The 12051-nt window shown below is 42.9% G+C and overlaps 1 protein-coding gene across 1 annotated transcript in view; it reads left to right on the forward strand.

Annotated features, from left to right (window-relative positions):
- The first annotated feature begins 621 nt into the window (after positions 1-621).
- LOC126283930 (serine protease gd-like) overlaps positions 622-12051 on the forward strand; it is a 264054-nt gene continuing 252624 nt past the window's right edge. Inside the window, exon 1 of the mRNA XM_049982315.1 lies at positions 622-800. Within this exon, the coding sequence (XP_049838272.1) occupies positions 775-800 (26 nt within the window). The 5' untranslated portion in view covers positions 622-774. The remainder of the gene's footprint in view (positions 801-12051) is intronic.

The following is a 12051-nucleotide window of genomic DNA, read 5'->3' on the forward strand; positions in this document are numbered from 1 at the left end:
ACTCAATTTTTTTTTTTTTTTTATTACAGAGACTAACCAGCTCTCTGACCGTGCTTCGGAGGGGACATCATTACGAAGAAATTCAAACACAGGCAAATCATGAAACACATTGTTCATGTAACTGATGGTTTCCGCGTGTTTGAATTTCAGCATAGTGATGGATACAGAATGTCACTACGTAGAATACAATTCCAGGGGAAGAGAAGCAGAACAACATGCACATACAACGTTGGTGTGAATAGTACCACTTGAAAATGGGACTAAAATTCATGAACCGCGTCGCGGTAATTGGTACGGTGATTTATTGTTCAAATCATTTGTTGGCAATGAGGAACGGCGTACTTATGCCTGCCGTAACTCATTTTACCAGTAATGAGACATTTATCTTCACTAGATGAGTGGCAAACACAACGTAGACAACAGCAGTTACTTTGGCAGCACGTTAACTGGCAATATCCGATATGCCGCAGTCTCCCCAGTGACGTCACAGCAGATAGCCCGGCTGAGTGATTTTAACGCGGGAAGCCAGAATATACCCCCTCCCTCCTCGTCCCCTTCCTGACTGCATGAATCATATGGAGACCAGACTGTACAGTGGCGGGGAATCTTCGCGGTAGCCGCAAAACAAAATTAGTTTCCTGTAAAGCCGCAGCGCGGCTCTGCGTAGCGGCTGGATGTGCACGGACCATCACCAGCAGGTGTTAGCAGCTCACAAGCTCAGTAGGGTAGCCGACGCGCGGAAGGGAGTACGTGCCTCTCTGCGCCACAAGCAACATGCGGTTCACGGACGACGCGTTCTGGTAAGTCTCGCTGCTGTCAATAAGTAAACACCGTGACCTATGTTTGTTTCTACCAACGGTAGAAAACCAATAGTCTCTTATAAATTAATTTGCTATTTCTTCGGACCTTCCAATTTCGAGATTTGGCTGTGTCTTGCGATATGGCTTAGTTTTTCGAATTATAGTGACGCCTCCTCAAATTTCCTGTTCTAAGCCTCTAATTGCAACACCGAATTATGATTCTTAACGCGTAGGTTAAATGTACTTGTTTTGTTTCGTCGGTTTTTCAAACATTTCTGCGCCTCACTTTAAACATTACATGTAAATTCTGAAATTTTGGCGACAGTAAGTTTTGTTAAGACGCTATCATTGCCTGCTCAGTCAACTGCATGATTATCGACTGTATACCTTAGACTGCTGACAATTGAAGCATTATCTGTCAAGAAATACGGTAGGATTGTTGTCGTTAAGCATATCGCGCTCTCAGAAGGATGTTTAAACTACACATCAACAGGATTAGCATTTCCTTAAGAAATACTGCTAAATTTGTATAAAATGATGGCGTAACCGGAGCGAGATTGTTTAAAGACTGACAAGGTATACAGCATACTCAGAACTTAGTCTGCGGAAGTTGGAAGTGGACGAATATAACTGTAAGCAGTATGTTTATCCTCTACGTTGCCTTGAAAGGCGTAATTATCATATTAGTGTATTCACAGTTTCGGCATAGATGGAAATTATGCCCAGTGTAACTGCTGGAGATAGCTAAGGTCACGTTTCAGTCACTGACAACAGGAAAATGATTAAGAACACGCATGTGATTTATTCGTATCCAGTACGGACGTTGTGAGAATATTGTCAGGTCTTTCTCAAAGTATGAACACAAGTTAGACCACACTACTTTTATCGAAAAATAGCCTACCTCTTAGTACAGGTAAGTAAATGTATACTAATGGCTCCACCTACCGCAGATTTTCGTTCTGCTTCTATTGGTCACGAGACTTTGGCCTTTTCAAATATTTCTGGGCACTCAGTGATTAGTACCACTGTTCTTACCCATTAATCCTCACCATCAAATACTGCACATCTCAAAAGTTATACGGCAGTGAATATGGAGTTCAAATAATTAAACCTTTTTAATATTTTTATCTGTGTGTGTGTGTGTGTGTGTGTGTGTGTGTGTGTGTGTGTCTGTCTTAGATCGGTGAAAGATGTCTCACTATTGATGTTGGTGTGAGAAACCTGCGGGTTAATCAGGATCTATACAAAGGCACAATGTGGCGTTGTATGTTTCATTCTATCATGAAGTATTACAAATAAAATGACGCATATTTTGGAATACTTAATGCGAATTTAGTGTTGCCCACTGACCTATTAGCAGATAGCATTGATTTTGCAGTCAGACATTTCATATTCTCTCAAAACTTAAAAATCAAAGGATTGCAGACTAAGTATTGTTAGTTCCCATTATTATTATTATTATTATTTCTTTCCTTTCTCAGACGTTGTCTGGTTAAAAATGGAAAGTGACGCGGACGTCTTTCATCGGTTCCCACACTTGTTACATGAAGCTGTTGTTATCCGCGAGAGGTGTGGTCTTAGATGCGACAGCACATTCCAGTGTAAATGCCTGTGATCTTGACGAGATACCTTAATCGTTTGTTTGGAAGCAGAAGCCCTGCATCATTGTGAGTGAGATTGTTCGGCATGTACTATTTGTCTTTTCCCCTACGGAATTACAGGAAGACGGTGTTGTCATATGAGTATCTGTGTGCAACAGATTCGTGTGCAAATTTATGAGGACGGGCAGTCGTCACTTTGCAAGTGTTTCCTGTGCTTCCGTAGCTCAAAATACGCTACCTGTTGTTCAGACATGTGTACCACCTGTATACCATGTTGGTTTCTGTGACACTTTTCCGCAGCAAGTACGTAAATCGTCTTGACATTGAGTCTCCACAGCTGTGTTATGTACACATCGATACAAATCACCACAGCTGATTCCAGATTCATTCTTTAAGACACAACCAGTTTGGTTCTAAAGGAACTTCAAGTGACATCGAAAGCTCGCCAACAGTCCTCGTAATTATTTGTCACAAAGTGTCAGAAATGTGATCAGATATTGAGTCATGACATCTGCACATTTCTTCCCCTTTGTCAGAAGTAGTTACGAAGAATGTTGGCTAAACTTTGGTGTCGTCTGAAGACGTCAATTCGAACGAAACCGGCCTTGCGTGATAAAAGTACCTTAAATACAGCTGCTGTCAGTTTAACAATTATATAAATGTGTTTTATGATCTGAAACGCCTTATAGTTGCTGCAAATTATATTTGTTCCAGATGCGCATTGCCTTTTAAATGAGACGTGTGCGGTGGATTTAAGCCTAGAACACTAAAGGGGAAAAAATGTTACAAACAAATCGCCAATTGTAGTACTCAAAATTTATTGGAAGGAAGTCATAATTTATAGGTTATGCGTTAGTTATTAACTTCAAATGGTGTTGGGATTAGTAAGCTAAGGTTAATCTAGAGTAATACAGTTAACGTGTATATTAGAAAACAATTGACGCAGTGACTTTTACGTAAATGTCATTACTCACAGTTATTAGTTTGTCCGACCGAAAACTGCGTTCCTCTCATCAGGTCGTGTTTGAAGTCGCACGGTCACTTCATTTATAAAACACACGCGTTTTTCCCGTCGCGTTTTGCTTCTTGTCGTATTTCGCCAGACAACTGCTGTGGAACGTCGTTACTGGTAGGACAACTATTACAGATTTTTCCGACGGAAATCGCTTACGATTCTCGTCAGAAAAATCTACAGTTCTTGCCACAAACATATTGGTGTTCCTCAGCAGTTAGCCATATTTTGTAAGGAAAGCGTGACGTGAGAATGTGTCGCCGTTTTATAGGTGAAGTGACAGTGCGACCTCTAATCTACAACCAAGTGAGAGGGAACGAAAATTTCGTTTGGACAAACATAGCTTTAAGTAATTTATGTAAAAATGATAGTTAACTGTTTTCTAATCTATTACGTATTGTTTATAAAGGTAAAACTGTTATTCGTGATTGAAGCCAGTGAATGTTTCAATGTAAAAGATGCAGCGCGAAAAAGGAGTTACAGTTTAAGACGAACATCTGCACACCTTTGATATTAAGTTAGACATTTGTCTATTTAAACCTTAGTCGTCAGCCACTGCAGGGTAAAAGCTCTGCAGATTTCTACATGAATCACGGTTTTCAGCTATACGCGTCCACGGATGCGTCTCTGCTGATCCGTAGATACTCGGCAGTTTCTGAGAAAACAACGGTGAAAGTTTGAGATATTTAACGTGCGTTTTAACGAGTAAATTGTTCAAGCGAAGCGGCAGCTCAATGGCTAGTTATCGCAGTTTCAATCTCTTGCACCCCTGTTCCAAACCTCTTATTTTTTGTTTTCATTTATCTAACCATGTTCGTAGAGGATTATTATACGAATGTTGAAATAATGCTGCCCTTGTCGGTTTACTAATCGTATGTCTGGTGAATGAATTTAAAAAAAGATTAGTGAGAGAATTATTTGAAATTCTTTTCGGTGAAATTCGTGTAATATATCTTGATTCACAATCAGTTCCAAGCACCAATTTACATTGAAGTGATTCGTTATGTGTCGTTTGCCGCGAAGGTATCACCAGCTTTTGGAATCTGCATAAATATCAACGACGTTTCTTTGGTTGGGTGATTGATTTGGGGAGACGATCAAAATGCGAGGTCATAGGTTTCACTGGATGAGGGGAAGGAACCATCCCGGTATTTGCCTGAAGCGATTTAGGGAACTCACGGGAAACGTAAATCTGGATGGGCGGATGCAGGTTCGAACCGTCGCCTTTCCAAATGCGAGTCCAGTGTGCTAACCACTGTGCCATCTCGCTCGGTGACGTTTCTTTCCCATGTGAGATTCATACGAAGAAATGTCACTGGGGCAAACCTAAATCTTCCTGAAGAATAAACGTGAGAACAAATAAAAATAAGACAAATTGATATAAGAATGAAGTAAAGATCAGAATTTAAAAAGATTGTAACCCTGAAAGATTCTGAAACCCAGTTGTAGTTTCTCGAAGAATATAACGCCCATAGTCCCTTAATTAATAAGAAACATTCGTGTATTAACCTTCTATGGTCTTGGACAACTCAAAAATAAAGACAATAATCGGGTTTTGAACGCCGGACGCATTAGCGAGAGGCCGCGACACTAGCCACTGTGAGATTGTTCGCCTGAGATGCTGAGCGCCAAGACATCTAAAGAACGTTGAAAACTTTGACCGTCGTTTTTTCAGAAAAGGTAGAGTATCTACAGATTATATATAATGAACACGCTCGTTTCCAAGAGCTGCTTTACGTTTTTAAATTTTTAGTTATGACAAACTTTTTATAATGCGCTGTTTTTTCGACTACGTAACAACTCGGCGTGAGGTCCAACGTAAAATGAAAGTTTCAGAACAAAAAGATTTTGTAAGTCCTGAAGATGACAGCCAAGTCTGTCGAAACCGGTTGTTTCAATCTTGGCTGTTGAATGTTTTTAGAGAATCTACAGATAAGCTGGGACATGGTTTCGCTTATTTTCACTCTTTTGCTGAGCGAAGTTTCTGGGGAAATCGGATTATGGCACTTGGCGTGTTCTCCTCACCAGCCTCGCGATTCCAGTTGAGAAGCTACTTGACAGTATGAGCGGCTCCAGGTCACGATAACGGTCGGGGCAACGGTGTGCTGAGTCACCACTCTCCTCCATAATACATCCAACGACGCCACTGGCGGAGGACAACGTGGCGATCGGTCGGTTCCGATGGAGCGCGAGTGCCTATGGAGGTAGTTCTTTACGTCCGTGCTGCTCTAACGTATTTCCTAATGGCATCTAACCCATTTCGTTCTCCGCTTCCATCTTTCTGTAACTCTTCCAATCCAACCATGATCTTCCACCTACGAACCTACAGCAAAATTTCACGTGCACCTAGATTTCCTTCAGGATGCAACCATAAATAAGTTTCGTACCGATATTTGTTCTAAGACAGCTTGCACTCCTACCAGTGTCCGCCATGCATCGCTTTTCTCTGTTGCTCGCAGAACAACGCTCCATAATTGGACGCACATTGATACTACATGCCTATCATAAATAAACTGATAAAACATACTGATTGAAAACTTTAGTTTCAGATAGGGCATAAGCTTAGTTTTGAAAACTTCGGATTGCTGAAATCGTAGTAATTAAGATAGTCAGGAGCACCGATTCCAGCCGAGTGACAGAATCATCATATTTGAGCAGTGTTACGCCCACTGTTGTCGAGAACTTATGTCAGCTGTTTGTGAACTTACATCAGTGCAGGCGCCAGTGGTGTGTTTTAACCCGTGATAAAATGTTTTTCCAAAATAACAATGAAATGTTAATATGTACTCTCGTGCGATAGTAAAGAACAAACCTCAATTTATTATGTGTTTCTAAGTCTACCATAAGTTTTGGGGTCTTACATATTCACGCCAATGAATCAGGTGCAAAAAACTAGAGGGTAATCCGAAAAGTAAGGCTCCTATTTTGTAAGTACATAGACCTGTTTATTTCTACAATAGTTTACATCAGTTTACAGCTTGAACATTTAGCTATTTTTCGACGTAATCACCATTTCTGTCAATGCATTTTTGTAGATGCTGTGACAGTTTTTGTGTGCCCATGTCATACCAGCTCGCCGCCATGCTGTTCAGAAAGTTATGAACATCTTCTTTCGCCTCGTCGTCGGTGCTGAATCGCTGGGACCATAATTAACGCAGACAGGTTCTGTGAGACTCTGAAAAACCTCGAACGGGCAATTCAGAACTGGAGAAGAAGAATGTTGAGCAAGGACGTACACATTCTCCATGATAACGCTCGCCCGCACATCGCTCGGCAAACCGTTGCTCTTCTCAGTTTCAATGGAACATAATAACCCACCCACCCTATTGTCCTGACTTGGCGCCCAGTGACTATCTCCTGTTCCCCATGTTAAAAGAACATTTGGCCAGAAAGCGATTCAGCTCCGACGACGGAGAAGTTCATAACTTTCTGAATAGCATGGCGGCGAGCTGGTATGGCATGGGCATACAAAAACTGCCACAGCAGTCTACAAAACTGCAGCGACAGAAATGGTGATTATGTCGAAAAATAGCTAAATGTTAAAGATGCAAACTGATATAAATCATTGTAGAAATAAACAGGTCTATGTACTTATAAAAAATAGACCTTACTTTTGGAATTACCTTCGTAGATAAAATTAGTCATATGTTAGACACACGAGGGACTTTTTTTTCCCTGAAAGCAGGTTGGTGGTGTTCACGATTTCAGTACACAATATTATTCCCCATTCTTTTGACTAAAAAACCGTATTTTTCAAGACGGTGCAGCGACCTTACGCCATCTTACTGGGAGGGCTGGTATGCCCGCGTGGTACCACTCGGCTGATAGACGTCGAAGCTAGTGTCCTGCTGCATCTGTGACTCCGTCATCCGCGTTCTGCTTTCCACGGAGTGCTTCCTTCATTGCACCAGATGGAAGTTGGAAGGTGCGAGATCAGATGGCAGAGTGGATGAGAAAGAACAGTCCAATGAAGTTGCTGTCGGGTGCACACACTCGGGTGAGGCCTTGCGTTGTCCCGGAGTAGTAGTACGTGTGCATTTTTGTGGCGACGAACAGGCTCAAGCCGTTCCTTCAGTTTCCTGCGGTTAGCATAGTACATTTTGGAGTTGAACGTTGCACCATGCGGAAAGACATCAAACAGAATAAATCCTTCATTCCCAGAAGACAGTCTCCATGAGTCCATCGGATGGTCGTGCGGCTTTGAACTTACTATCTGGAGGGGAGGTGGTGTGACAACACTCCATGGATGGCCGTTGTGTTTCCCCTTGGAAGTGACGACCTCATGTTTCATAGCTTGTGACGATGCACAACAATAATTGTCACGACCAGCCACGCCTAACGCGCTAGCAAATACATCTACATACATACTCTGCAAAACACATTAAAGTGCCTGGCAGAGAGTTCATCGAACCACCTTCACAATTCTCTGTTGTTCCTATCTAGTATAGCGCGCGGAAAGAAAGAACACCTATACCTTTCCGTATGAGCTCTAATTTCCCTTATTTTATCGTGGTGATCGTTCCTCCCTGTGTAGGTCGGTGTCAGCAAAACATTTTCGCATTCGGAGGAGAAAGTTGGTGATTGGAATTTCGTGAGAAGATTGTCACAACGAAAATCGCCTTTCTTTTAATGATTTCCAGCCCAAATCCTGTGTCATTTCTGTGACACTCTCTCCCATATTTCGCGATAATACAAAATGTGCAACGTTTCTTTGAACTTTTTCGATGTACTCCGTCAGTCCTATCTAGTAAGGATCCCACACAGTGCAGCTGTAATTCTAAAAGAGGACGGACAAGCGTAGTGCAGACAGCCTCCTTAGGTCTGTTACATTTTCTAAATGTCCTGCCAATAAAACGCAGCCTTTGGTTAGCCTTCCCCACAATATTTTCTGTGTGTTCCTTCGAATTTGTTGTTAGTAATTGTAATACCTAGGTATTTAATTGAATTTACGGCTTTTAGATTATCTGGTTTATCATGTAACCGAAGTTTAACGCATTCCGTTTAGCACTCATGTGGATGACATCAGACTTTTCGCTATTTACGGTCAACTGCCACTTTTCGCACCATTCAGATATTTTATCTAAATCCTTTTGCAGTTTGTTTTGGTCTTCTGGTGAATTTATTAGTCTATAAACGACAGCATCATCTTCAAACAACCGAAGACGGCTGCTCAAATTGTCTCCAAAATCGTTAATATAGATAAGGAACAGCAAAGGGCCTAAAAAACTACCCTGGGAACGCCAGAAATCATTGTTTTACTCGATGACTTTCCGTCAACTACTACCAACTGTGACCTCTCTGACAGGGAATCACAAATCCAGTCACATAACTGAGACGATATTCCATAAGCACGCAATTTCTCTAAGAGCCGCTTGTGTGGTACAGTGTCAAAAGCCTTCCGAAAACCCAGAAATACGGAATCGATCTCAAATCCCTTGTCAATAGCACTCAGCACTTCATGTGAATAGAGAGATAGTTGTTTCACAGGAACGACGTTTTCTAAACCCATGTAGACTGCGTGTCAATAGACGGTTTTCTTCGAGGTAGTTCATAATGTTAGAACAGAATATATGTTCCGCATATCGATGTTAACGATATGGGCCTGTAATTTAGTGGATTACTCCTACGCGCATACGGTCCTTCGTTGCTCTGTATACAGGGTGAAATGTATTTAAACCGACAAACTCTGGGAGGTTGTAGGGGACATAAAAGAAATATATTTCCCTAATGTCACTTTTCCTTTGAGGATTATTTAAACCGGTGGTCGTATTACGCTCTTTAGTTGTAAGCAATTGCTGTCCACCAGAGTAGTAGTGCATTGGTTCTGTTTAGCAATGGAGCGATACAACTGGAGTGAGTACACTGATATGGTTGGTGCGTACTACGTAGCGCACCACAGCGGACGAGCTCCACAGCGGGTTTATCAACAACAAAATCCTAATCGCCGTATCCCGGATGATACGACCTTTGCTGCTGTGTACCAACGTCTGCGTGAGACCGGGTCATTTAGCAGATTACCTGGACAGGGACGCCGTGGCACGGTAAGAACGCTGCAATTCCAGGACGCTGTCTTGCAGTATGTGGAGCGGGATATTTCACTCGGCACTCGTGCAATTGCACGTAACATGGGGACGAATGAGACGAATGTAAAACAGTCCTTCGAGAGCAATTGTTACGTCCATTTCACTTACAGCGTGTTCACAACCTGAAACCAGTAGATAATCCACCCAGAACACAGTTTTCGCAGTGGTACCTGCAACAGTGTGAAATGCATCCTACATTTCCATCCTCTGTGTTGTTTACTGATGAAGCTACGTTCGGGATTGGAGTCTTCAACATGCACAATTCGCATGTTTGGAGTGAGGATAACCCACATGCCACAGTTACTAGCGCTCAAGTGCGTTTCTTCGTTAATGTGTGGGTCGGTGTTGTTGGGCACTGTTTGGGCCGTATCTGGTACCTAGGCCATTAAATGGCAGTCACTATTACAATTTTCTCGCCAGAGCATTGCCAGAATTGCTGGAAGACGTCCCGCTCACTACAAGACAAACGCATGCGGTTCCAACATGACGGGGCGCCGGCACATTTCAGTCGTTGTGTGCGTAGATTCCTGGACCACTGTTACCAGAAACGTGAATCGGCAGAGGTGGTACTGTACCATGGCCTGCTCGATCCCCAGATATGTCCCCTCTGGACTTCTTTGTGTGGAGAGATGCGCAACCTTGTTTACGAAACTCCTGTTGCATCAGAAGACGATCTGGTTGCCCGGATAGTAGCAGCAGTAGGAAAGATTCAGGATGATCCTGGGGTTTTTGCCCGTGTCAGACAGAACATGATCCGACGGTGTAACCTTTTAGTGTCTATGGAGGCATTTTTGAAAATCTGCTGTAATTCAAATAGGGTTTTGTTAATGTGTTGTCTGTCATAAAAAATGGAAAACTGATTGTTGGTTTAATTAATTTGCCGCCAGAGAAATCTTCCTCTAGTGGTTTAAATACTCCTCATAGGAAAAAATGACATTAGGGAAAAAATATTTGTTTCTGCGAGGTCTGTTCGGAAAATACGTATAAAAGTTGAATAATAACTTTATTTTAAAATTATTCACGTATTACAATATGGTCTTCTTGGAAGTACTCGCCCTGAGACGCGATACACTTCTGCCAACGCCGTTTCCACTGTTAACATTGCTGAAAGTCTTCAGTTGTGATGATGTTAAGTTGCTGTGTCGTTTCCGCCTTGATGGCTTCCACGTGTCCCAAGTGCCGTCCCCGAAGCACCATTTTGCATTTCGGGAACATGAAGTCACACGGGGCCAAATCGGATGAATAAGGCGGGTGGTCTGTCACGGTGATTGAGCTTCTCGCCAAAAACTCGCGCACAGCGAGCGACGTGTGAGCGGGCGCATTGTCGTGATGAAGGATCCACCTGTCCGGCGTTTGCCAACTCCGGTAGAACACGAGCTCTGAGACGTGTCAGAACTTCAACGTAAAAATTTCCGTTCTCTCTGGTCGGGAGGGACAAATTCCTTGTGAACAATGACCCTAGAATCAAACTCTTGTACACGGTACTCCTGCTAGTTTCCACTCCTTGCTTTGAGATTTGAGCTCCACATCGAATTCGTAAAACCAGGAATCGTCTGCAGTGATGACTCGGTTGAGAAAGTCCTCTCGTTCCTCTGCTTCCAACCAATCCTCACAGCACTCAACCCTCTTCGCTTTCTGTTCTGGCGCCAACAACTTCGGTACCATTTTCGCACACAATTTCAAGTTTTTGTGTCAGGATTTCGTGAACGATTCATATGGGGATTGTCAGCAATCATTCTGACTGTCAATCTACGGTCTTTAAGAACACACGCCCTAATCCGTTCAACATTTGCATCGGAACTCGATGTCGGCGGGCGTCCTGGGCGAGGGTCATCGTTCACAACTTCTCGGCCATCCCGGAACCGTTTTAACCACTTGTTCACGGTTGGTTCCTTCGGAGGATTGTCTCCGTAAATCTGTTTCAAACACTCAAATCTCACGGCCATTCTTGCCTAGCTTTACAAGAAACTTGATGCTAACGCGCTGTTCCTCAGAGAGCTCCATGCCGACGGCAGGTGAAAAAGGGTAACTGTCAACAATTTGCAAGCAGTAGTCCCACCTGGCGGTGACTGCAACCTGCAACGTAAAGACATTATTCAAATTTTATACGTATTTTCCGCACGAACCTCGTATGTCCCCCACAACCTCCTACAGTTTGTCGGTTTAAATAATTTTCACCCTGTAGTCTTTGTTAGGCGGCGAGCAGCACAGCGGGGACACACCTATGAGTACCCCTACTGATAGATGTCAGCACTACCAACAGAGACGGCTAGTTGAGCCGCGAGGTGTCAGAGATCATGTTGCAACACTGCAAGAGTCCGAGCTGTGTGCGGCCGGCCGGCACGCGGAACATCGAAAAGGTTTGTGCGGCCTTGTTGCGATGATGAACGACGCCTCGCCCACACCTTTTAATTTTTTTACGACGTTTCACAACAAATTGCGCGTTTTTTCGACCGAAATTTGCCTAGAAACAAAATTTGCTGCTTTACTTACTGAACGCCCCTCATATAACAACCTATTTGCTGTGGACACGTCTGGATGAATCTGGTTCAAAT

Source organism: Schistocerca gregaria, chromosome 8 (assembly GCF_023897955.1).
Source record: "Schistocerca gregaria isolate iqSchGreg1 chromosome 8, iqSchGreg1.2, whole genome shotgun sequence".
Lineage (NCBI taxonomy): Eukaryota > Metazoa > Arthropoda > Insecta > Orthoptera > Acrididae > Schistocerca > Schistocerca gregaria.